This window comes from Callithrix jacchus, chromosome 17, assembly GCF_049354715.1.
Source record: "Callithrix jacchus isolate 240 chromosome 17, calJac240_pri, whole genome shotgun sequence".
Taxonomy (NCBI): domain Eukaryota; kingdom Metazoa; phylum Chordata; class Mammalia; order Primates; family Cebidae; genus Callithrix; species Callithrix jacchus.
In genome coordinates this window covers 33,863,740-33,891,490 of record NC_133518.1, presented here as the reverse complement: position 1 = coordinate 33,891,490, position 27,751 = coordinate 33,863,740, and the positions used below count along the sequence as shown (strand labels likewise).

Below are 27,751 nucleotides of genomic sequence, written 5' to 3'. Positions count from 1 at the left end.
GATGGAACATTTATATGAACTTGTTTTATCCCCCCCGACAAATGGTTTATTGAAAGATTCAGCTGAAAGAAACAGTGTTATAAGGCATCTTTTAAGAGTTATTTAATGAGCTAAATTTTTAACTAAATGCATTTATCTCTAAAGACTAGTTTTTACTGCTTTTCTTAGAGATACGGTAGGTTGCTATGTGAAGTTTGCTTCAAGATATATACTGGATTTGCATTTGAATTAGAGCACACAGAATTAGAGAGTACTGGGAAGTATGAAATGCCTTATTTTGTTTTATCGGAAGGACAGTTGCATCTACTTCATCTGTTTTTTATTAGTGTTTGGGAGAAAGGAAGCACATTGAGAGTGAAATCTTTTTCATTTTTCTTTAAGAACATTAGTAATTTAAAAATTCTATGATTATTGGATCATTGCTGAAATATTAGAAAATATGAATCAGGTGAAATGAGAATACCCAGCTCTGCTCATCTCACCATCATTATCACATCTTTATCAACACACACACATTTTGGCAAAATTTCTAATCAGTTATTTTAAAGAAATAAACATGAATTAGTGCAGACCTCAGTTCCATTAACTTTGTTTCTTCTTTCTAAGGACATTTGGCTCAAGAGACATATTTTAATTTGTGTAGTACAAGCCTTCCAGGGTTTTTGGTGTGCATCCTTCTGGTTTCTTCATCTAAGTCTCTGTGAGTGTGAGATAATATCTGGAGAAAGAAAGTAATTGATCTAAAGGACGAGATCCTTAGGACTCATTTTACTGGGGAGATGACCCATTCAATTCAATAGCAGCAGGTGGACTAGAATAAAAGAGGTAGTCTGACATCTCCTATAATAGACTATCCAGTTGGTGCTTTTTGTTGTCCAACAACTGTATCCTTGACAGAATAAAGAAGAGAGTAATTTTCAGATGCTTATCTCAGATTATTAATATTACTTAAAACTATTAACTTCCTCAAGTTTAAACACCAAGTTGAAAGAGCAGAAATCATTGATACTTTTGAAAATAACTGGTAAATTTTCTTAGGTAGACTTTATTCTCATTTGCTATAAATTGTTATTTGAAGGCTTATACGTTTTCTACTTGTGCAAAATACTGATGTAAACAAATCTTATAGGCTCTTGAAAAATAATAGCTTCTGAAGTGCCTCTTCTGTCCTCGTTGGAGGCTAGTATAGTAACAGCTATGAGTTCCCTGAAAATATTAATGCTAAGAAAGATGCTGTCTTTACACCCCATACAGAGGTTGAGCAGTTACTGTTTTCCAGCCGGCTGCATGCTGCTTTTGCTTTTCAGTTTCATCCCCTCATTCTCAACTCATGACTATTTCTTGGCTGAACTCCCTGTACATGATTATCAAGGCCGATGAACAATTTGAGTTTAAGTTTCTTCTTCACCTCAAAATTTCTTTGTATTTTTACTAATTTTCTTTTTTTCCTATGGTTAAGTAGAAATAAGTTCCTTTCTTTCCTTATTAATCCAGATAAGAGGCCATCGTCTCTTACATCCTTTTTCAGTGATCTATTCTCCAATCTCGATTTCCTCTATGGAAATTTGTTTATTTGAAAGATAGGTCTGAAACAAGCGTTTGTGGATGATCTTTCATAACTCTCTCTTTCCTCTCAAGCTGCAGTTCTTCATGCCCAGCTCCTGGTAAATGTGGGTCACTTCCCTGCCCTCACCATTTCATCATCACCTCTTAATTCAACCCCTTGTTTCCTACTTTGAGCCCCACCATTTTAGGGAAACTTCTTTTTTGAGGTTCACATGTGATTTTTTAGTAAACAAGTCAGAAGTCACATCCACTGTGATTTCTTGACTTCATTGGACATTGCCAATGGCCCTCTTTCTTATGTGTCCCCTACCCTGACTTGTATGACTTCACATTATCATATTATCTTATTAATTATGGAGAGCACACCTGCACTGTTTGATGGCTTATTTACCCCCTTCATCATTCAGCTCTCTTGGCTCTTCTTTCCTAAACATAACATGGAGGTTTTGCACCCCTCCCAGGACTTGACATGTTGTCCTTATCTCTGAGCTGTCACCTCTGTGTTAGGGCCTGTATCAAACCAACTACTGCACATTTACATACTTCTACCTACCCTTCAAATTACTTACAATTATAGGTAAATTCAAAAGTACCCTGCCCTTAAAATGGATTAATGTATTTTTTTTTCCTTCCAGTAGATTTTAACTAGTGGGTGAATCTTGAAGTCCAGTGAGATGTGCATTGTCTCCTTGGATTCAGCCCCCTGATCCTTTCCTAACTTCTTAGATACCTCTTCATTTTGCTTCTTAGGCTTCAGTCACACCAGTAACACTTAGTTCACCCTGCAAACTCTTTTACTTTAGCTTCGTCTCTCACATCTCCCCTTCATTTTCTCAGCACATAATCATCAGGTAAAGTTTCGTACAAAACTAATTTTTGTTCTTATCGTCGTGTCTGCCCTATTCCTTTAGCTATCTGTTAGTTTATTAGTCCACTTATTCTGTATTTAGTGTGCTCAACAAATATGAAATGCTAACTCATTGCCCATTAAGGAGATTATAAAAATGAAACAAAACAGACATGGAGTCTTTCACAAAATTTATGCACTGATGAGGAAGGCAGACATTAAACCAATACCTAGAAAATAAGTGAATTACACTGTAATGAACGCTCCAGAGTCTACTTCCCCTTCCTACCGCTTCTGTGGAGAGGTTGTCAGTAAACCAGAGTGATAGCGTGAGGGAACTGACACTGTATTTGTGCACAGCATTTCAGCAAGTGAAATTGCAGCTACGAGAGTATTTTAGGTGCAAGGACGAGCAACAGCAAAGGGAAGAAGTGCCCTAGAGTCTTTGTGATATGCTGAGTAATGCAGTTCAGTGAGGGTGTGGGGGACGTGCAGCAGAGGAGTGGAAGCCTAGCATGTGAATGAACAGCAGTGAACACTGTCCAGTATGCTCCTAAGCATTTTGCATACTTTATCTCAGGTTTTCTCACAAAAACCTTACAAGAAAGGGATGATACCCCATTTTTCAGAAGAAGAATCGGAGGTTTAGGAAGGTTCATTATTCCAGATCATGGACTTGGCAAATGGCACAAGCAGCATGCAGTCAGAGCTCTACTACCCCAAGCGTGGGCTATTATGGGTAGATTTGGGCCATGGTGATCCTGTGCAATTGTGAGGAGCATGTGGCTCTTTCCAGCATGCTTTCTTTCACCACCCCTCTTTGGACTTCTAAGTCTATAAATACTACCTTTATGACATTGAATCTGTGCTCCTTGAAGACAGGAATCATTCATCCTTGTATTTTCTCAGGGTTCCTAGCGTTCTGTCTTGCCTTAAGTAGATATTCTATAAACTTTGCTGAAGTCATCACACTTCTCAAACATTTACATTAGAACCATTTGATATATGCCTTAAAACAATTGCCAAACCATGTGACTGGCACTGCCCTTCATGTTTTATAATTTTCTTAGTGCCCTTCTTTTTCTTTCCTAAGGTTTATATGTACACAACCCACCAAACAACAACAACAAAAGAAATATACCAATAATTCTCTGTAGCAACAACGAAAATGAAAAATTAGCAAGCAGCTCAGCTCATTCAGATGTGCAGCCAGCTATAGGGGTCACTGCTTACATCAGTTGTATTCTATGATTAGGAATATCTTTTGAAAATTTGGGAGAGGTACCCAGGATATTAAGTAAGAACAGCTTCTAAAAGAAACTTGCTCCTGCTTTTTTTTAAGGCAAGTTTGAACACCTGAAACATTAAGAATCATTTGGGAGTAGGGGGTAGAAAGATAGATTGGCAGGGTATATAAATGCTTATTTCTAGCTGTGTCTAATAAAGGAACCAGTGCATTGGGAAGCAGTGGCAAGTGTGTGCCTGAGGAAGACCGATGAAAAGACTGAGAGCAAAGTAGCAGAATTGGAAAACAGGCTGCAGAAGCAATATGCTACCTTGTGCTGGGTACACATGTGAAGTACTTCAGATCAAACACTGGACTTCTCCTAGTCTAAAGTGTTTGCTCTTTGTTGCCGCCACTACTAGTTAGGAACACAGTGCAGTTTTTTTTCTCTGGGAGGAGTTCTTTTCTCATATAAGTGCCTTAGGATAAGATGGATGTTGTTGGGAAGCCTAAGTGCTTGCCAATATGCAAAGAGTAAGAAAAGGAGGTTTACCAAAGGATAGATCTAGGCATTTTCTAAAAAAATGGAAGATGATAAAATCCAAGAGAGATATTGCCATAGAAAAATTCAGAGCCAGGCACAAGAGAGGGCACATCTGGACTCTCTAACTTTGGCTGAGGAATGTGTTCAGTGGTGTGCATATGCTTTCATTAGACTGTGACTAAATTTCTTTCCCATGTGGGAAAAAAATAGTGCTTGGATTTATTGTGCCTGCAGGGTGGCAGTGAGAAGATGGTCCAGGAGGGAAGAGTGGTGATGTCAGAACATGTTTGCATTTTTGGCTGTTTGCCTCACACCTAATGACACCTACATAGCTTATTGTTTTGTCATTCGGAAATAAATATACATGTATCTCACACAGTCATGTTGGAAGTGAATGAAATATATATAATTTTGTAGAGACAAAGTCTCTCTTTCCCAGGCTGGTCTTGAGCTCCTGTCTTCAAGCGATCATCCCACAGTGCTGGGATTACAGACATGAGCCACTGCACCCTGTCCAGGAATATTTTTTTATAAATATTTTGAGGATCCTAGCAAGATTTTTTTCCCCTAAGTGTAAATATTTACTATTGCTGTATGTAAAACCAAGCTTATGAAGAGATAACATTTTCCTTAAGGGAAAAATATAACTAGACATTATGTTACATGATGTGAAATTAATGCCATGTTCAATTTCAAACAATGAAAAGTTTTTCAATAGCCAAAACTTACTCTGTTGGGTACGCCCACATCAAGTGCTTCTATTAAGACTTCAGGTCAGTTGACACTTTTTTAAATAATGTTAGCAAGTTCCAAACTGGAAAGACAAGGGTGTTGCCAGTGGAGGTTGAGGTGAATTGAAGGGAGGGCGGGATGCCATCACCGCAAGCCAGCATGGAGGTACTGTGGTTAGGGCATTTCAGGGATATGAAATGCAGCCCCAACCCTGCAGACAAGAGTTTCAGAATGCATTTTCTGTTTTTCAGGATGAATCTTCAAGTCATGAATGTAACCAGCGCACAATCCTTCTCTATGGAGTCGGCAAAGAGCGTGATGAAGCAAGGCATCAGCTGAAGAAGATTACCAAAGATATCCTGAAAATTCTAAATAAGAAGAGCACCACAGAGACAGGGGGTAAAGAACCTTAATGCATTTGCTCCCATTGTGTTGCCCTTTGCCTTCCCTCTGAGCACAGTCTTTATCAAAGTGGTCTAGGTCACTGTCACCAGAGCGTTTCCTCTCCTGAATGACTGTCACATTGAAATGTGAACAAGCACATTTAAATTGTAAAGCCCCGTTTCCATTTATAGTAATATTTGTATTAAAATATTGTATTCCATAGGTCGGTATAGGTAATTTATTCTTCTTTTTGGTATACTTCTCAAATTTTCTTTAGTAGTAATAAATGAAGTACTGAAGAATGAGTTGAAAACGCTTAGTCTGGAAGAGATCCATTTCTCTATTTTTTCACCGTAATTTTCCAAGCTTGTGGTTAGCTTTTGTTCTGGGGCACTCACATTTAATTGAAAATCAAGACAGTATATTTGCTCATCTTTTCTTACATTATTCAGAAAAATAATTGCAATATGTAGTGATAACTATATCGCCAAATAATTTCAAATAAAAAAGAAAATTTGATCTTTGCTCTATAATGTCTTCTTTAGTTGGAATGCTCTTTCACCATCCTTTTGACATAGTTTTTACAGTGAAGCTGTGCCTCTGTTGTATCACCGCATTGCATAATTGGAATTTTATAATTATCCACTTAACGTTTGCCTAATTATTCTTTTCAAGGCTTGTTCATTTCATTAGGCAATCAGATTATTTTAAATATGATATCATTATGTATCCTGCCACCACCACTGGTGCTTATTTCTCTAATATTTAAATCACAGAAGGAAAAAGAAAGTTTGTGTTTATCCTGTGTAAACAACATTCTTCCTACACAAGGTATAAACTACCTCTAGGAGCCCAGCTGTGTTCTGTAGTACATAATAACTTTTTCATGGACTCTCTGCAGGAGATCCAGTTCTTAGACTTTAGCAGGGTAAATTGCTAGAGCTTGCCCACCCTAGATCTTTACTAGAGAAAAATGTAGATCTTAATAATGCAGATATGTTCTCTTTCTTTTTGGTCAATACTGGTGCACATGCAGAAACATGGTACAAGGGGCAGTGTGTTTCAGTCTGCATATAGTGTTCTGGATATCTGATGTCAGAGGTGACAGTCCTCAGAACACAGTGGGGAAGTTATCCTTCCTGTTAGTCACATCACATTCCCTAACTCCCATCCGTTGCAGGTTAAGGACTTTGAAATACCTCAGCTCTCTGAGGGGGCAACCAAGAGTAATGGAAGGGAAATGAAACCTTCTTGTTGACTTGTCATTATTGAGCTTGAAATAAGCAAGTGCTCTGGCTAAGAAAACTGTTTATCTGTTGTTTTGCTGTTTTCTCTTAGAGAAAACAGGAAACACTTGCATTTAGAAGATTGAATTTAGAAGCCCTGAAACTAGCTAGCAAACAAAATTTAAAACTACTTTTGGAATACTTGGAAAGGAAGGGACAGTATTTCCTTCAGGAGGTTCAGTAATACATATTTTATCTAAATTATTTTTAGAGGGTCTTTCCAGATCTTATGAAACTTTTGTTTTTAGAAGGCTGAGGGGTATGAGACGGGGAAGGAAGCAATGTTGCATCCTTTTCTTCTGAGCCGACTAACTTCCTTCACAGTTCTTTAATGCCACACTACACTTTGTCCTGTCTTTTTACCAGTCCCTCAAATAGGCAATTCCAGCATATGAGCTTACAAAGAGAAAAATGTTGTTCTGTGCTGCCTTTTTTTTTTTTTTTTAAGACAGAATCTCACTCTGATGTCCAGGATGGAGTGCAATCTCAGCTCACTACAACCTCTACCTCCCCAGTTCAAGTGATTCTCCTGCCTCAGCCTCCTGGGTAGCTGGGATTACAGGTGTGCCACCATGCCCAGCTGGTTTTGTATTTTTAGTAGAGATGGGGTTTCTCCATGTTGGTCAGACTGGTCTTGAACTCCCGACCTCATGGTGATCCACCTGCCTCAGCTTCTCAAAGCGCTGAGATTACAGGCGTGAGCTACTGTGCCTGGCCACTGTGCTGCCTTATGAGATAGAGGTTAAGCATTCCTTATACGAAGTGCTTGGGACCACCGTGTTTTGGATTTTGGATATTTTCACATTTTTGAATATTTGCATATATAATGAGAAATCTTGGGGATGAGACCCAAGTCTAAACATGAAACTCATTTATGTTTCATAGACACTTTATAACACATATCCTGAAAATTATTTTTCTCTTGGGGATGCTGAATAAGCTGTGTTGTGTGCCTTCATTTTGGCTCTGACCTGTCACATGAGATCAAGTATGGAATTTCCCAATGTGACATTATGTCTGCACTCAAAGTTTCAGATTTGGGAGCATTTCAGATTTTGGAGTCTCAGAATGGGAATGCTCAACCTGTATCAGTAAACAGAAATACTACCTGTGGAACCACATCGTTGGAAGGGGATTTTTGTCTTTCTTTCATTTTAGATAAAGATCCTTAACCAGAAAGCTGTTAATTTGGGATGTAGTGAGCTGCTGTCTTGTAAATCTTAATTTTAAGTCACTGCTTAATGTATGCTCCAGAAATTAGCTAACTCTACTTCAGATTATTGGAAATATGCCCACTTTTTTCAGCAAAATGAGTGCTAGTAAGGAAAACAGAGCTTGTTTTCACATGTATTTGATTTCTGGGAACACATGAAAATAATATTTTGAGGAACCAATTCATTAGGAGTGTTGTCAGATCAGCCAGGTCTTGCCTAGGGGAATTTATAATATAAAGTTTAAATAACAGTTCCAGTTGAATGATGAAAGTTTATTTTTCATTTGCATTGACCAGTTATCTCTTCTGGTTGTCAAGGCTGTATCTTTTGAAAATATGAGAGAAGTTTACTCTGATAACCTTTAGAAGGCTAGAGTTTCAGGACTTAAAAGATTTTTAAAAATGAAAATCAAAATAAGCAACAAAAGAGCAATAATATGTTATAAAAGCAAATTAACAAAGATGAGGAAAAATATATATTGACTATATTGATACTCATGTAAATGTCACTAAAATAAAGTATTTCACTGAGAACCACCACTAATTTTTTACATTTTACTTTTAAAGTATAAATTTCCAAGGACCAATTACATTCTTTTAGATAAGGTTTTAATAAGTTAGTGATATGTAGATAAATGGAATCTATTAGCACACACAAATAAAAAGGTACACTTGGGAGCTTTTAGTAGGATCTATTTCATTAAGTCTGTTGTTATTGTTTATTTGTTTTAGGCCAGGAAGAACTTAATACATTAATTTCACTTTTTTTTTCCTGAATCCCTCCCCAACCCCCATTAATTTAACTTTTAAGGCATTTTGTGCACAAAATTTACTAATGTTAGCTCTTCAGCCTTGGATCAAAGATGTTAGTAAATGAAAAATTCAAAACGTGGATATTTTAAACATGCTCATGACATGTGAACAGCTACAGTGAAGGCAAAATTCTATATATAATTTGTACTTTTGAGAATAGATATTGAAAAAAGAAGCAGGTTTAATGAATTTGTTAGTTTGTATTCTTTGCATTACATTTGTTGTTACTGGCCAAAAGTGGCACAAGCTTGCAACTTATGTTACCCCCATGCATTTAAATTCTGATGTACTCTGCTATCAAGGTTGGTTTTTTTTTTTTTTTTTTTTTTGAGACAGTTTTGCTCTTGTTACCCAGGCTGGAGTGCAATGGCGTGATCTCGGCTCACCGCAACCTCTGCCTCCTGGGTTCAGGCAATTCTCCCGCCTCAGCCTCCCAAGTAGCTGGGATTACAGGCACGCACCACCATGCCCAGCTGATTTTTTTTGTATTTTTAGTAGAGACGGGGTTTCACCATGTTGACCAGGATGGTCTTGATCTCTTGACCTTGTGATCCACCTACCTCAGCCTCCCAAAGTGCTGGGATTACAGGCTTGAGCCACAGCGCCCGGCCTCAAGGTTGGTTTTTTTAGGGGATTAGAAAAGAACCAGCCTTGTGGTATTTTGTTTTATTTTATTTTTTTAGTTCTAACCACTAGTTGCTCATTGTTGGAAGAGAGATCTCTTTTATTTTAATGTTACTTTTTAAGACCATTACATTTACCATTAGCAAAATATTTTTGAGTTCAGTGAAATCTTGTTCATTTCTTGTGTCTTTAATAGAGAAATCTGTAAAGTCACGTTTGTTCTCTGAAATTAAACTTTCCTAAATAAGAGGAGACACTGTGAGGAGTAGAACTCTTGTCTTGCGGGTCTTTAACTACTTAGGATCACAGTGTTAGTAATGACATTATCAATCATATATCCAACTTTTCCTTTTTGTTTTTCAATTTGTCTTTGCAAATGCAAAATATTAAAATATTTAAAAACAGGATTGAATCTATTTTTTGATCTTATTCTTAGAACTTAGGTTAAGATTACACCTAGAGTAAACAATGTTTATTTTTTAATTGAAATTTTCTTCAAACCTCTATATGATAATTTGATAAATGTAGCATTTCTTCATTAATGTGGACTAATTTAATTTTTTGCTGCCATTAAAAAAGGAATTATGTAATTTCTTTTTTAAAAAATACATTAAACTATTTCAGAAAAGTAACAAGGTGAGCCTGCAAAGAAGATGCCAAGGAAGTACGTGTTTGTGTCAAAGTGAGCCCAGGAGATCTCCTCACCTTCATTGTTGATATCACTGTAATTTAAAAGTCATTTAGTGAGAAATGTTCGTAAAGGCACTTTTTATAATAGATAAAATCTGGAAACTACTCACTGGAATGGATAAGTAAATAGTGGTATAGTCACACTTTTGAATACTGTAAATAAGTGAGAATATTAATTTTTACAACACATTAAAATTACCTCAACAATATGAATCAATCTTAAAAGCATACTGTTGATTGAAAGATGCCAGATGTGAAAAGCATATACTATATGATTTCCTTTGTGTAAAGTTCCAGAGTAGGCAGTAGCAATCTAAGTTGTTAGATATCAGGATTGTATTCTTCTAGGGGGGGAGACATACCTAGGGAGGACTGAGGGAGTTTCCGAGAGTCCCTTCTGTGATTCTGTGATTTGAGTCTTATCATGTGAGTGTATTTATTTTGTAGAAATTCGTAGAATTTGAGCACTTCTCTGTATATGTGCTATACTTTAAAAAAAGTATTCATTAAAAATGTCAAGAGCTTCTGTTAAAATAATGGATCTGCTTTATGTTTATGTAGGTGGGGATGAAGGACAAAAAGCCAGGAAGAACAAACAAGAGACATTTCCAACCCTAGAGACTGTATTCACAAAACTTCAGCTCCTTTCGTATTTTGATCAACATCAAGTGACATCTCAGGTAGCCATTTAAAGCTGTTTTGTTGTGCATTTGCAATATTCTAATTTCCTTAAAAATTTTTTTCATATGGTATATTTCTCAGCCTTAATGGTTTTATACATATATTTTAGAAACATACTTGGAAATATCTCAGACTATTGAGTAGTGTCAGGTTGCCTTCCTCAGAAGGATTAATCTTTATTATCTACATTTTTGTCCTTATAATAATCAGTGACATATAAAGTAGTAGCTAATGGAATACTGAGGTTATTAGAGTTTGGTCCTATATTGCGATTGATAAGGAGTAATCTGTTGATGATTGAAATAAAATACTCTGAAATTGAGCAGAAAACACATCTGTTTTGCTTTACAAATTCATTGATATTCAAATGGATGGATCTAAAAAATAACATTTGTAGTTATTCTACCACTAGGATACTTAAGATTTGGGTCTTAATGACAACTTTCCATATTTTAAAAAATTATAGTTATGAAAAAGTTGTCTTATCTGTACATAGTTTCTGTAAAAATATGTTTTGACTTTTGTCAAAGTAGAGTCATGTATAAATTCAACTGTCTTAAAGAGTAAAAATATTTTATCTTAGTAAAAGATTATTTCCAATGTTGGTCTTAAAATATTTTCACTTTTGTTTGTCCAGATTTCTAACAATGTGCTAGAACAAATCACAAGCTTTGCGTCAGGAACATCCTATCATCTCCCTTTGGCTCACCACATTCAGCTCATCTTTGATCTCATGGAGCCAGCACTGAACATCAATGGGCTAATTGACTTCGCAATACAGGTGTCAAAGAGACCATGCTTCTCTTATTTTTAGGAATGCAAATCCACCAGGCATTGTACAATTTAAAGTGAGCTAATTAGCTGGGCACAGTGACTTGTGCTTATAATTCCAGCACTATGGGAGGCCGAGGTAGGAGGATTGCTTGAATTGAGGAGTTTTTACCCCTGGGCAGCATAGTGAGTCACCATCTCTACAAAAAATTTAAAAATAGCTGGATGCATGACTGTAGTCCCAGCTACTTGGAAGGCTAAGGCAGGAGGCTCACTTAAGCCCAGGAGGTCAAAGATGCAATGAGCCATGATCACACAACTGCACTCAAGCCTGTGGGACAGAGCAAGGCCCTGTCTCAAAAAAAAAAAAAAAAAAAAAAATTAAAAAAAATGAACCAATTGCTGTGCATTAATATTATTTTAGGGCCATAGTACATTTCTGAATAATTTGGACATTGTGAATTAACAGTCTTAAACTAACATTTTATAATTGTGTTCATGGTTTTCAATTAAATAATTATCATGGATGCCAAAATATATACCATTTAAAAACGTGACAGTTTTTAATGTTTCTTCTGTTTATTATTTTGCTTAAGGAAAGATGAAAGTTTATTTGCTGTTTATAATAGAACATGTTTTAGATTAAGAGTCAAAACAAACCTTATAATTTGATTTGCTACACTGTGTTATTTCTTATAAACATTTGAGTTCGTTATTTGTCTTCTGTTATTAGTAAACAGAAATAAGACTTGGTTTCTTTTGTTGATTGTATAGGAGATACTAACTTGGTTAACGAAAAGAAAGTAAAGCCAAATAACTTTCATTTTATTAAAAAGAAGGAGAAAGGGGAGAAAAGTGAGGGGTGAGGTTTTCTAAAATTATACAGGCCAGAACCTTGTGCTGCCATAAAGTTTCAGTACCTTATTTCAGCACTGGGTACTTCCTGATTGTATACATCCTGATGTCTAGACAGAAGAACAACTCTATAAATTGGAAAAGGATTAAAAATTTAAAAAAAAGTTAAATTCAGGGAATGTATTTGTAGTGGAATGACTCAGTATATTTATGGTTTGTAAAAATAAGTGTTTTTTCTATTTGTTTTGGCACCTACATTTTTATTCAGTCTTTTCTCCTGTTGTAGTTACTAAATGAACTGAGTGTTGTGGAAGCTGAACTGCTCCTAAAATCCTCAAGCCTGGCAGGAAGTTATACAACAGGACTGTGTGTCTGCATTGTGGCTGTTCTGAGGCGCTATCACAGTTGTCTGATCCTGAATCCTGATCAGACAGCCCAGGTGTTTGAAGGGTTGGTATATAGCATGTCATTGTTGTTTTTCCAATCTTGTAATGCAAAACTGGTGATGGAATATTATAGTGGTTTTGAAAGAAAAATAGTACTGATATCTGTTTTAATTAAAACAGTTAAAGAACACTCTTGTCAGACAATACTGATCAGAAAAAGAGATCTAAGCATGTAAAGTATGTTCTTTCTAATAGCGCATGATTCCCTTCCTCCTTACCCTTCTTCCCTCTCTCCTTACCTTTCTTCCCTCTCCCTGGTTTCTAAGAGTACAAAGCCAGTCATTTACAGTACTTTATGGTTAATATTACCCAGCATCCTGGCATATTATGAATAGTGAATAGTGTAACTTCTTTATTCATGTAATTTCAGTTTTTATTTGCGGAATGCAACACAAATAAGCTTTGCATACATTATCATCTTAGAATTTGGTTCTTCAATTTTATTTCTTTGATTAAAGATGTCTTTTGATAAGAATTAACCTAGAACAAATGACTTCATTCTTGGTTGTAGGCTGGGACTTACTCTACTAGTGAAGTTGGGCTACAGAATTAGCTAATATCACCGCCATTAAAGACTGAGGCTAAGGGCACCAAATTAGTGTGATGAGCTCTCAAAACCTACATAAGCTGCTTTTTATCCACTCTCCACTCCTTTCTCCAGGGCTTTTTATTTAAACACAAAAAGACAACCCGTTATTTCTTTCTCTTCAGTTTTTCCTTGTAAGCTCTAAAGAATCATGGGGTTCTTTGGTTTCATAGTACCTTTTTTTTTTCTTTTTATCTAGCACATGTAATTAATTTATATGCTATTCTAGAATGATGTCAGTTTAACAGTAGCTCTTCTGGGGAAGAGGAAACGCTACCTTTTATTTGTATTAATAACGTGTTATGAAATGAAATCTGAAACATCCTAGAAACTTTAGAATGTAAGAATATTTACAGATTAGAATTAAGGAAAGAGAGAATTATTTAATAACTGCTCTATAATGTTTGAATTTAGTATCGTTTTACAGGCCAAGAAATTGAGTTTCAGGCCTGTTAAGTGTTTGGTGAAGTGATGTACCCTACATCATATAGCTAATTAATATCACAGATTTTAATAAAAATCTTTCAAACTGGAAGCTTATTCATGCTGTTTAATCTGTGTTCTACTTTTAAAATAGTGTATTGGAACCCATTCGTTGGTCATGAAATGAACTTAATGGGTTGTGACAATTTTTTGTTTGTTTTTTGTTTTTGTGTTGATATTTTGAAATTGATTTCAGTATCATTTAGCTTGGCATTTAAATTTTTTATCCTGTTAAATATTTATAAAATTATATTTGACACTAATTTTGTTATATTTTTACTTTATATTAGTAAAAAAAGTTTTATTCCTGAAACTGTTATTTCACTTTTGTGCTTATGTGAATGCATACACTGGATCACGATGTGAAATGTTTTTCTTATTGCTGGCAAATCAAAGAAGTTGAGGAAACTCTTACTACTATATGATAGATACCTAACAGACCTCCCAATAAATATTTATTTACTTTAGTCACAAATAATTCTTTGCTTTATAGATTGTATCAGGATTTTTTTTTAACTTTTATTTTAGAATAAGAGGGCACATGTACAGATTCATTACAAAGGTATATTGCAGGGTGCTGAGGTTTGGGGTATGATTCAAACCGCCAGGAAGTAAGCATAGTACTCCGTGGGTGGTTTTGCAGACCTTTCCCTCTGGTCTGTCTCCCCGCTTCAGTGACCCACAGTGACTGTTGTTCCCATCCTTATGTCCACATGTGCCTCATGTTTAGCTCCCACTTACAGTGAGAATGTGCAATATTTGGCTTTCTGTTTCTGCATTAGTTTGTTTATGATAATGGCCTGCAGCTGCATCTATGTTGCTGCAAAGGGCATGATTTTTTCTATTTTATGGCTGCTTAATTTTTTGTTTGTTTATATAGTTAAGTTGAATCATTACTTTTCTTCTTAATTGTGTGACACTTTTGTTCTAATTGGCAGCTTTTACCTGCTGCCAGGTAGTCCCATCCATTGATGTCAGTTCACATAGTTTGGGATACTACATTGCCATTTCCTCGAGAAGTCTCCTTGGTTCCACTCGTGGTATCTGTGATTCCATTGTCCTTCTTGGCCTAGACATCCTGTGCCCTCTCCACTTTGCCCTTTCCCCTGAATAGTGGAGAGGGGTTTGGTCTGGGAGTCTGGAAACCTAAACTGTCTTCTTGGTTCTGCTAGAACTAGCTCTTTGTCTTTGAGCAAGTCACCCCAACTCTCTGCCTCTCACAGCCTTCCTTATGCAATAAGGATGGTGAATCAGATAATTTCTAAAGCTTTTGTCAGCTTTAATAATCTGTCATCTGTGACTCCATTAGTGTAGTATAATGGCTCAGCCCTGTAACAAAATACAAGGCTGTGGTGGAATTAGATGCACAGATAGGCAAATGGACTATGAGTGTTTACATCTGTGGTGTAATGACTTCTGTGTTGTATGAACTGTGGACAAAGAGGCCTATAACTACAGGGGGTACAGAGGTATTGTGATATTCTCTGTACCTCCTGTAGTTATAGGCCTCTTTGTCCACAGTTCATACAATAATCTCTGTAACTCCTGTAGTTACAGGCCTCTTTTTGATAAGATAAACTAAAGTAAATGTCTTCCTAGTTTGTATACATAAGGGGAATGTGACTCCAAACCATGAACTGCTTGTGCACTTGAAAATAGGTTTCCCAGATTAATTGCTTTGAAGAATTGCTCCTTACAAAGGAGAAAACTTGGGAATCTTTTCACACTGACTGAATTTGTAAATCTTTTTACTGAGGAGGCGAGGGGTCTCTCTACAACACCTTTCCTTTCGTGTCTCAGTCACAGCAACTTAATTGGTGGATTTCTTCATACATACCTTCTTTGTGGAGGGATTTCTTTCATTGCTTTTGTTTTTTTGTCATCAGTGACATTTCTGAAGTTTTTTTTAATATCTACTATTTTAGTGTCATGTTAGAAAACTTACATTGTACTCTGTTATTTACGCTTTGTTCTAGTTATTAGTTTCAACAATCTGATACCTTTTTCTTACCCAAGTATACATATTTTCACTCTAAAAGAGTCAAATATAACCCATAGAGTAGCAAATATGTGTCTCATTTCTTTGTGTATTTTTCTCCTCAGGTTGTGTGGTGTGGTCAAGCATGTCGTAAACCCCTCAGAATGTTCTTCCCCTGAAAGATGCATCTTAGCCTACCTCTATGATCTCTATGTGTCATGTAGCCACCTCAGAAGTAAATTTGGAGACCTCTTCAGGTGGGTTGAAGAGACTCAAAAGGACAGAAATAGGATCATGCCTATGTTTGTTAGTGACCCTGGCAATATTGTCATCCTTTCGAATAATGAAAGCTAATTGCAGTTATGTATCTATTAGGCAATAATTTTGTCAAGGTTTGTTTAAACTGAATATTAAAATACACAGGGGCACTACAAGGTAGACTATTACACAATATAGGTGTGTGATCATAGGTTTTTTTTCCCCAGTATTGAAATAATTTTAGGTCATAAACTAACTTTGGGTTTTTTACTTCAATAAATAAAGTATTTCTTAAGATTTTTACATTCTCTATACGTTGTACAGACAGTGCATTTTGGGTAAGTCAAACTGAAGTAAAGATTAAAGATTATTTGATGTATCTTTCCGTTTGAGATTTAAAATTTAATTTGAATCATAAATCAGATAGAAAGTTAAATGAGGCAGCTTTTTATATTTTGCTTTATTTGTATCCCTCTTGGTTTTGATATCCACATTTTCTGAGCTGACTTTTTTGTATTACTTGGGTTAACTTTCATATCATTTGGACCTCACAGTGTTTCATTTTTTATTTCCTAGTGATTCATAGAAGATTCTGTAGCCCCATTCACTTTTCTAGAACTTTTCCAGATTGTTACTACTTTTCTTCTTTTTTCACAAAAACAATTTGCTATTTAGCAGATGACTTTTTCATGTGTTAATATTAAAAAATGACCAGTACCCTCACTGAATAACATTAAATCAATGTGCATTTCAAGCCTGTAATCCCAGACTTTGGGAGGCTGAGGCAGGTGGATCACTAGGTCAAGAGATCGAGATCATCCTGGTCAACATGGTGAAACCCCGTCTCTACTAAAAATACAAAAAATTAGCCGGGCATGGTGGCGTGTGCCTATAGTCCCAGCTACTCGGGAGGCTGAGGCAGGAGAATTGTTTGAACTCAGGAAGTGGAGGTTGCGGTGAGCTGAGATCGCCCCATTGCACTACAGCTTGGGTAACAAGAGTGAAACTCCATCTCAAAAAAAAAATAAAAAAATAAAAAATAAAAGTAGTAAACCTGCTTTCTGTTACAGATTGTATTTGATTCAGGTTCAACTTGATAAATGCTATTTAATGTTTCCTGATATGAAAAAAAATCTGAATTAATCATAAAAAGATATTGTAAATTCTGCAGTTAACCTGCTTGCTATCTTAGACTTAAAATTCATGACCTGATAATAATAGTAGTATTTGATTCCTATCAGTACATCTTATTGCTTAAATAATATTTTAGTGTTTAATGAGTCCAGAAAATTGTATTTCTATAAATATTTTTATTTTCTCAATACTCTTATCCAGAATTCATATTGAATTATTTTTTTCTGTAGCTATAACCTCCAGTTATAAATTACTATAAGTGTGATAGAAAATATTCTATGCTTTGCTCTTGAAATCACCTCACTCAGAACATTCTTTCAGAGCTACTTTCATGCTGACTTCTTCACTCCGTTTGTCTTTCTGCTTCCATGACCAATCCTATTTTAAATAGCGTCCCCAACTTCCTGTCATTTGTTGAATCTTAGCACTTGCTACCCCCACAGGCAGCACTAGTGCTGAAAAGGAAATGCTTATTTAATGTTATGTTGAGGACAGTTATTAACTATACATAGGTGGGAGGAGAGTGGTAGAAGGTAATAGCCGACAAAACAAATTTGGAATCCAGAAGGAAGTAGGGAAAGAATGATCAATTACCATTTTCTCTTCTTTCTCATACTTTATATCCAGTTTGTTTGTAAATTCTGTGAGCTCTGCCTTCCAAGTATCTCTAGAACTTGCCCTCTCTTCACCCTCTCTTTACTGCCACGGACTCCTCTTGCTCTGACCATTGCAGAGTTCTTTTAACTGGTTTCCTTGCTTGCACCCTTGACTCTTAAACACATTCTCAACATAATCCACTAAAGTGATCCTTTTAATACATGAATGACTCACAGGCTTTCAGTGACTTTTCACCCACTCAGAATAAAATTCACCATCCCTACCTGGCCTTCAGGATCTGCAGGGTCCCATCTTCTATTCTACCCCTTTCCCTCTGTTTATTCTGGCCACACAGACCTCCTTACTGATCAAACACTCTTAAGAACGACCCACGGTGGGGCTTTTGCACTTTCTCTTACATCGTTTGTGATACTTGTCCTCAGTTACGTGAGTGCCTCACACTCTACTCCTGACTGCCTTCCTTAGCACACCATTGTAAATAGCACCCCCATCTCATCATTCTGAGCCTCAGCACTACTTCCTACACCCCAATATATTCTATATTTGTTTATGGTCTGTCTCCTCCTTGGAATGTATGCTTCATGAGAGCGATATCCCAGTGCCTTGAAGAGTGTGTGAAGTATGTGGCTCTTAGTAAGCACTGGGAAAAAAAGCTGTTGAATGATAGTTATATCTGAAACAATCCATATTTTTAATGGTATTGATGAAGTGTGGAAGTGTGTTATGAAATAGGGTAGGCTTCAGAATAAGCCTTTATGAAATATTTGAGTGGGTCTTAGGAAATACCTTTCCACAGAAATTATATCACAATTAAAAATCCTTACGTTCTTCTCTTACTTTACATAGAGCTTTTTGTGTCAGCTTACATTTTTCAAAGAGCTTTCTCTTACATGATTTAGTTCTTACAACAGACCTTTTTAATAGTGAACTTCCTCAGAGAGCCCCAGTAGCTCATTTGACCCTTACTAATCCTGCAGTGTAGTTCAAATAGGTTAAATGAGTTAATTCAGGTAACATGAGCTGGGTATGGGGTGTGTGGAGATTTAGGGTACCGGCACACAGTGAATAGAGAAGTTACTTAGGGTTCTATGGAGTGGCACATCATGATGATTGACACTGTCTAAAGTTTTCTCTATTAAAAAAAATGACAGAAATATAGCTTTCTTGGGATATCTTGAAGTCAGAGATTTGTTTGTAGTTTAAGAAAACCGGGCAAACAAAAGCTAGATACATAGAGATTTCTATCAGTGTACTGATAAACAACTTTAATAATTTTATGGAAGCACTATTCATAAAGTTGTGTGAGAGAAGTATTTTTTCTGAAACACTATTCACACAGTTGTATGAGAGGAGTATTCGGGGAGATATAACACTGGTCACCTCTATCACCGATCGAGCTGCTGCTACGTGCCGAGTACTGTGCTGGATTATTTCCATCAACAGCTTTAACTTTGACATCAGCCTCAAGAAACTGAAAATGTCATGACTCTGAACTGCAAATTTGTGTCCTTCAGTGACAGCCACATATTTTTTTAAATATAAGCTGTCTGCACGCAAAGAGAATATAGAACATTGTAATTGCTGCCATTTAGTAGATGACTTTAGCCTTCTCTATTAGCCTCGTGCTTCCCAAGCATTATTTGGCACTTGATTTATGTGGGAGATCTTGTTACACATACAGACTATACAGTGGAGGCCCAGGATCCTATATTTTTAACAAATAGCTCAAAAGTGATTCTGAAGGAGTAGAGCTTACGCTACATTTTGGTAAACAATGATTTGAATAATCTCTGTTTTCTTAAAGCTGTTGATGGTGACAGTGGTTTAGGATAGAGAGTCTTTATGACTTTTCATTTTTGAGGGATTCATTTCTGGCTACTGTTTAGGCAGGTATATAAGAATATGGGGTTTAAAAAAGCCGTATATCACCACAAACCATGAATACATTTGCTGCCAAATGTATTAATCTATAATTTCTGCTGCATTAAAGACCTCTTGAGTAGAGAAGGTGAATTTTGTTTATAGATTTGCTGTTTACAGAAAGTAAGCACAAACAGCTAAGTTTATGTCGTGCTCTCAGTCTCATTCACAGAGCAGGGTTGGAAGAGATAGAGTCTAATTCCTTTTATACTTCCAGTAGTCTATATCTGATTCAGGTGTAACTCACTGAAACATGAACTGTTTTCATATGATACACCAGTCTCTTAAAAAAATCTCTTAATGCCTCTGAGAAATACAACATGATAAGTTTTTAGGAATGACATAGTGGTTTATTTCACTTCTATAGAATTTGTGTATTATTCATATCCCCTTACTAGCATATAAGTTCCTTGAAGGCAGGGAATGTGCCTCTCTTTTTCACAGCTGTGCCAGTGTCCCAAATAGTCTTGGCACATGAACTTCTAGTGCGTACACTATACCAGAGGAATAGTTTTGTAGGATTTGTAATTAGGAGTAACACAAAATTTCCCTTATGTGTAATGGAATCCTTTTTTTTTTTAAGTAATAACATTTTTCAACAATTGTTAAGACACAGTTGTTGGAAGCCATAGTAATTTCTTTGATTTTATAAGCATGTAAAATGTAAACAATATTTAGGAGATAATTAAGATTTGTAACCAAATACCACATTTCTGTTTTGTTCTCCTACTCATTTAGAAAATAATTATTGAGCAATTTCTGCATTCCAGGTACTCTGATTAGCACCAATTAGTAAGAAGTTCAAATTAAGAACTCATAATGTGAATCTTCTCTAGAAATCCATTACATTTGCTGCCATTTAATATGTCCTTAAATAGTTTTCTAGTTATTCTAGTTTTATTTTTCTGTTTTAACTTTTTTTCTTATAACCTCAGTAGTGCCTGTTCAAAAGTAAAGCAAACCATATATAATAATGTGATGCCTGCAAATTCGAACTTGCGATGGGATCCGGACTTCATGATGGATTTTATTGAGAATCCCTCTGCCCGCAGCATCAACTACTCAATGCTGGGCAAGATCCTCAGTGACAATGCAGCCAATCGCTACAGCTTTGTCTGCAATACACTCATGAATGTATGTATGGGCCATCAGGACGCTGGCAGGTGAGATGGGTTGAATTCATGTTTAACCAAAGAGTTATGGCCTTGGTGCTTCTTTGCAATTGATGTCGTTTGTAATTGTTTGGACTCACATTTGGCTATCATTGCTTTTTCTGAATCTTCTTTTCCTCTGGAATTTACCTCTGCACTGTCTTATAATTTCCTTAACCTGAGAGACAGTGCTTTCTGACTTATTGCTCTGGCATAAGATGTTTTCAATATGGCCAAAAATTACATGAATTATTTTCAAAAACATAATAAAAATCCAAGTTAAAATACCTATATTTAGAAAAAACCTGTATTTGGACCCATCTAAATTACATAAATTTAGTCTATAAATTGTTTGATGCCCTTAAAAATATAAATCGTAGCTCAGATTTATTCATGAAATTATCTGATTCATATATGTACTGATTATTGTTTGTTGCTTAACAGAATTAATTGTCCAAACATTTGAAGCCATTTACTTTATCTTCTCAAGGTTCTAAGTTATTTGACAAATGAGTATTTTTTTCTGCAAATCTAAGAAAACGAATGACTTGTTTGATGATAGTGAAATTTATGTTAAGTATATCACATGTGAGTATTTCTCTTTTGTACAAGGTTACTTTCCATGTCTTCTTTTTCTTTTCTAGGATTAATGACATAGCCAATTTCTCCTCTGAGCTTACGGCTTGCTGCACTGTTCTTAGCTCAGAGTGGCTGGGGGTTCTGAAGGCTCTTTGTTGTTCTTCAAATCACGTGTGGGGGTTTAATGATGTGCTTTGCACTGTAGATGTAAGTAGTTTCCTTTTTCATTTAAAAATTCAACTGTGCAATTAAATATTTATTTAGTGGGTAATCTTTTTGCTTTTGGCTTTTATGTAATTGATTCAACTGAAATGTTATGAGATATTTTTTCTTTCTCTGTCCAAAAGCAATAAGCCACAGTGACATTGCCAAGGATTAAATACTTGAAAAAAAAATAGAATGCATATTTTAATCTGTAGCAGAGGTGCCAAGAATTTCTTTGTTTCCTGAAATATCCATTTAGATGAGATTACTTCCATATGGATGGTCTCTTCAGAGCTGTTTTTTTCTTACTGTTTACCAAGTGCCCTTGATTCCTCATAGTGTGGGATATAATCTAACCAAAGCAATTCACATTCTAAAGAGAGCCACTTTGTTATTTTTAAGTTTAAGGTGCACTATACAAAAAAGCTTTTGTTGGCTTACATAAGAATGTCCAGGTCTAGATTCAGAGGGTGTCCAGTATTTTTTGGCAATTATATCTGGAAGATGATGAAGAGATACCCCTTGTATATATCACTGACTTCCTTGGATATCATGTTGCATCCACGATGTATGTATTTCTTTAAAAATCTGTCTTGATTCTTTACTTCCTGTTACCACTCATTGGAGTAGCCTTTGTCATACATTAGTATCTCTTACACATTTTTACAGCCTCTCAGCTAAAGGTTTACTTCTGAATTCTGCTAACCAGGATGGGTTGGACAATCTTATCTCTATGTCTTCATTATATGAGGACTTATGAATTTATGTATATAAAATTCATAGATATGGCCTGCTTTTCTGGAAACAAGAGGCTTAAATTTTTTTATCTTTAATATAGTTTCTTAATCTCTTGGTTGTTTTTTAAGTTACACTTTACCTTCTGCTTTAACTCCTCATCTAAAAAAGTTGGAATTAATAATAGTTTGAACCTTATGATGATATGCTAATAAATAAGGTGATTTTTGCAAATTAACCATAGTCCTTGGCATATGGTATGAATCAATATGAAGGTTATTATTGTAGTTGTTTTTCTTACTATTTTCTGCCAAGGTCGTGTGAGATCTAGAAAGGTAAAGATTTCACTGTGACTGAATTAATATTCCCCTCTGTCTCTTGTTCTTGTTTCTTTTTAAATTTAAGAGTCGATTGGAAACTTTCAGAGTTGTTTTTAAAATGAGTTTAATCATATTAAAGAATCCTTAGTAGTTAGTTGTCACTGAAAGGAACTCCAAAACCTTAGTGAGTCTTGTTTTTCAACTAGTGGGAGCCTTCTGGTTTTTCCTTGCTTCCTAATGGTCTGACTTTTAAATGATGTTATCTTGTTGTACTCTGCCAAAATGTTTTAATGATGCTACATCGTGTAGTGATTTTCTGATTTTGCCTTTTTTTTTTTTTTTTGGAAACGGAGTTTCGCTCTTGTTACCCAGGCTGGAGAGCAATGGCGCGATCTCGTCTCACCGCAACTTCTGCCTCCTGGGTTCAGGCAATTCTCCTGCCTCAGCCTCCCGAGTAGCTGGAATTACAGGCATGCGCTACCATGCCCAGCTAATTTTTTGTATTTTTAGTAGAGAGAGGGTTTCACCATGTTGACCAGGATGGTCCCAATCTCTGGACCTCCTGATCTACCCGCCTCGGCCTCCCAAAGTACTAGGATTACAGGGGTGAGCCACAGCACCCGGCCCAATTTTGCATTTTTGTTGTTTTGTTTTATTTGCATGTGTGCAAGTCAAAGCTCAGTATTTTCTTATAGTATTGGAATGTGGGTAAACCTCATTCATTGTTTTATAAAATAGAAATAGGCCTAGAGGATAATCATCATGTTATGTTATTATTTCTCTCTGTTGGTTCATGTTGGGATTTGAGATCTTATTGGTATTGCCTACATTCTCTTAGTTATTAATCTTAGATACTGCTTAAAAGGTTGTTAAGTATTAAAACCTGTCAATGTTTTTCTTGAAGGTGAGTGACCTTTCATTCCATGATTCATTAGCTACTTTCATTGCTATTCTGATAGCACGACAGTGTTTTTCCCTGGAGGACGTCGTGCAGCATGTTGCACTTCCCTCTCTTCTAGCGGCAGGTAAGGCAGCATCCAGGAACATCAGTTGCTATTTGATTGTTGTCTTGATGGAGTTGTTTCTAACTTTAAAACACAGGGAAGGGCTGGGCTCGGTGGCTTACACTTGTAAGCCTAGCATTTTGGGAGCCGAGGCGGTTGGATTACAAGATCAAGCAAGAGTGTTTGAGACCAGCCTGGCCAACATGGTGAAAGGCCGTCTCTACTTAAAAAAATACAAAAATTAGCTGGACATGATCGTGTGCACCTGTAATTCTACTTACTTTGGAGGCTGAGGCAGGAGAATTGTTTGAACCTGGGAGGTGGAGGTTGCAGTGAGCTGATATCGTGCCACTGCACTCCAGCCTGGGCAACAGATCAAGACTCTGTCTTAAACACAAACAAACAACAACAACAACAAAAACACACAGAAAGGAATATTTGAGGGTGTGTATATTGGGAAGTGGTATAGTATCAAGGTAGATATGATATAATTGTAATAGTTCTTTTATGCAAAGTAACATGGATCCCCATGAAAACGATGGGAAATTGCTATGTTATAATCTGTTTTAAGGAAGCACTAAGATTTCTCAGAAAAATAGCCAGGGCCTTTCTTACTGTAAGGACAATTTATTTAAATTATTCCAGGAAATTTAGCTGAAGGACTTATTCCTGGATGTGTTAGAAAACTTGCTTTTCCAATCCCCCATTCCTAGCTTGTGGAGATGCGGATGCTGAGCCTGGGGCGCGAATGACATGCCGACTCCTGCTTCATCTCTTCCGAGCTCCCCAGGCCTGCTTCTTACCTCAAGCAACGGGTGAGCTGACTGCCAAAGAATCTCATTACCTTTTCGTTGGTAGCTAAAGCATCCAAAATGACCAAATAGGCTGTCCCTTTCTGTAATTTCCTTCCTAATTTTTTTGGGCTTGCCCTGGGGGTGATGAAGGGGTGACATAATACCATTCAGTGAGAAGGCTGTCAGCACCTTTTATCCAAGTAATATCAGGATGTATTGAGAAATACGAATCAAGAGTTAATAAGCAATAAAAATACCTCTGCTGTTAGGCCAAGCCATGCTGGTGGGCATCATGGTCCTCTCACATACTGTGCAGCAGCTTAGAGCAATGGTGATTCATTTATTCTTTTACTAAGTAAAAGGAATAAGGTAAGAATTTTGGAGGTGTTGGTAAAGTCTGTTCCTAAAAATCATTTCCATGTAGATACACATGTGTCTGTGTAAGAATCAACACAAGTGTGTGAAGGTCCTACTAATCTTATTGATGTGTCTCTCTCAGAAGAAAAGGCAGTGATTTAGTTAATAAAAAGAAAAGGATAAGTGGGGAGGAGTACTGGCCGTGTTTCTTAGTGAATCCATGAAGCTTCAATTAAAGCAAGCTAATGGCAGTTAAGCACTCACAGTCTAACAATGAAAGGCTGAAATAATTACAAAACATTGTTAATGACGGTGATGAGACTATTAAAAATTTGTTGTTTTTGTAGGCAAACCTTTCCCCGGAATAAGATCATCTTGTGATAGACACCTCTTAGCCGCTGCTCACAACAGCATTGAAGTGGGAGCCGTGTTTGCTGTCTTAAAAGCAATTATGATGCTTGGTAAGATTATTCTGACCCTATGCTTCTTGGTTAATCACAAGAAATGAAGGCAAAATAATTTATTCTCAGGTTTAAATCTAGTAATATTATTGGAAACATGATATTGTTTGATCGCTTATTCTCCTGGAAAAATTAGTTGGTTTCTCCCAGACCAAATGCATGAGACTCTGAAGATTCTGCCCCTTATCTATCTACAGTGCCTCTGGGGGATCTTACATATAATATTTTTTATGGTATTTTAGTTGCATAATGCCTCATTCTGACATAAGATAGGTTCTCAGACCCACAGGGTTGTTTTGCCTTCTTTGGTGGCAGAAATCACACTTTGTGAGAGACAGGGATGACTTGGTCATCTAACTAAATGTTTACATTTTATCCAGATTATATTTCAGGAGCAGAACACCAGAAAATCTGAGTCTTAATCTTAATGTTTCTGCTTCTGTTATGACCCTGAACAAGTATATTTGCTTCTAACTTTGTTTTTTGATGACCCAGGCAATAGTTATAATGATGTTGATATTATTGATAAATTAATATTAGATTTCACAATAATATTTTTCATTTAATTCATAATGTCCAAGATGTTCTTTACCTTTTTATTTGTAAGTATTCTCCTGGAATAATAGCACTGCCTTTTCTGTTCATATACAGGGTAATACATTAAAATATTATTCTATAAATCACAAAGGTTTTGAATGATTAGAAAGTCTTAAAATCAGACTGCCTAATTCCAGCCTTGGGTACCTTCCTTTTGGCCTTGACTCTGGTGTTCAGAAGGAGCTTACCTTCATTAGAACAGGCGTTACTGAGTGGATAGGAATTGCTTTAGATGAGTTCTAAATAACATGTTTCGGGCTATAATCTTGCCCTGCTTAGGAAATGTTATTTGGTGATGATGAGGTAGGATAACAGAATTTTCATAGAACAAACTATCGAAACTTCACCTTAAGAAAGGTTACACACATGGGCCTGTGAATTTTGTGGTAAAAAGGGAAGGTAGAGCCACACTGAGGACCATAGCTTCCTCTGAGTGTAGGAGCTTGTAGATTTATACAGCCAACATTAAATGCTCACTTCAGTGAGTAAAATTTCCCAACTGTGATCATATCTGAAAGAAAGTCAGTCAGCTTGTCAGTTTTACTTAATAAATAAATGTAGGGACCATGAAGATAGGGACTGGCTTTTTTACCTGTGGTATTTCTAGTGCTCATCAGAGAAACTAGCAAAGAATCAGTTTTCAATAAAATTATGTTGAAAGTGTGAATCCATAAGGGACAGATATATTAATGGCAGAAACCAAGATGAGTACCTTCTAGTCATTGGCCCCTTGATTTGTAGGATTGATCTAATCTCAAGTAAAATTTGCCCACCTCTTTAAATATGCACATAATTTGGAGGATTCCCCAGGTCTAAGAAGTCAGGATCAGGCCAGTTTAATGTCACCAGAGCTTGGAACCAGGTAGGCACTGAACACTCAATGTGTTCTATTGTCTATGCAATTGCAGAAGGTCTGGCACGGACTCTCATTCCTTCTCTGTCATCTTAACATCTTAGAACCTAATTGAGGATCTCCTAGTATGGGACTAGTGAAAGTGGTTTTTTCTCTTTCTTTTCTTCTCTTTTCTTATTTGCAGAAGTTCTAATTTATCCACCCCACCATGCCCTAATCAACTCTTTCAATTCCTATCCACTAGGATATATTTCGAGTTAGGGGGTTGGGACTCTTATATTAAATTTGGTTTTTAATTTCTATAATTTAACTCCAGGTATAGAGGTAGTTGTTTACATCAACTAACGATAGTGAATAATACTAAATTTTGGTACTTTTAGAATTTAGTCTTTCAACTCCTGAAGTGATCTATTGAATTAAATTAAATCCTGTGGGTAAAGTGAAGTTAGTACTCATTGTTTATGTTTTAATGAGAAACATATGATTATATATTGATAAATTGAAATACATTATTTATTCCTCTCCTCCACTTATGATTCGATAAATAAATACTCTAAGCCATTCTGATTTTTTCAAAATATTTTCAGCAAAATCAAAACTTTTTCTTGGTTGACTTGTGGGTTTTAAAAGGCTTTTTGCTTTAACCTGGGCATGGTTTTGCCCACTTACAGCAGGCAATGAAGGCCTACTGTAAAATCATTTGTTGGTTCTGGGAAATTTTTTTGTCCAGGTCTCTGATCCTGTGAGTAAACAGGCAATTGCTGTCATTTGGCAATACTTATTTTGAATTTTTATTACTCTCTCACTTTTAAAATATGATAGTTATTTGTCTTTCATGGCTAGAGATTTCTTATTTCTAGCTATTCAAACATTCGGTTTAGTTTCTTTCCCAGAACTCTGTTATGAGGAAAATACTTTCCTTAGTTTCATTTCACTAAATATATTAGAGATTTATCAGGTAAGGTTTTCTAATTTGTATGATACAGAGAGGAAGGTGAAAAACATGGGTTATTCAATGAATGCCCTACTTTTCAGGGCTTCC

General features: G+C 36.2%; 2 protein-coding genes across 9 annotated transcripts in view; one reads left to right on the top strand and one right to left on the bottom strand.

The window, feature by feature from the left end:
• Positions 1–27,751, top strand: part of MED12L (mediator complex subunit 12L) — a 365,084-nt gene that overhangs the window by 274,227 nt on the left and 63,106 nt on the right. For 5 of the 8 annotated variants that reach the window (XM_054247017.2, XM_054247016.2, XM_054247015.2 and 2 more), the window contains 10 exons: positions 5,166–5,313; positions 10,486–10,604; positions 11,243–11,386; positions 12,518–12,681; positions 15,850–15,981; positions 20,590–20,817; positions 21,450–21,591; positions 23,548–23,668; positions 24,361–24,462; positions 25,146–25,259. In XM_054247017.2, coding sequence (XP_054102992.1) covers positions 5,166–5,313; positions 10,486–10,604; positions 11,243–11,386; positions 12,518–12,681; positions 15,850–15,981; positions 20,590–20,817; positions 21,450–21,591; positions 23,548–23,668; positions 24,361–24,462; positions 25,146–25,259 — 1,414 coding nt within the window. The remainder of the gene's footprint in view (positions 1–5,165; positions 5,314–10,485; positions 10,605–11,242; positions 11,387–12,517; positions 12,682–15,849; positions 15,982–20,589; positions 20,818–21,449; positions 21,592–23,547; positions 23,669–24,360; positions 24,463–25,145; positions 25,260–27,751) is intronic. The other 3 variants (XM_078354011.1, XM_054247014.2, XM_054247012.2) reach the window with 1 other exon arrangement.
• P2RY12 (purinergic receptor P2Y12) overlaps positions 1–27,751 on the bottom strand; it is a 48,139-nt gene that overhangs the window by 6,872 nt on the left and 13,516 nt on the right. The gene's annotated exons all lie outside the window — the stretch shown is intronic.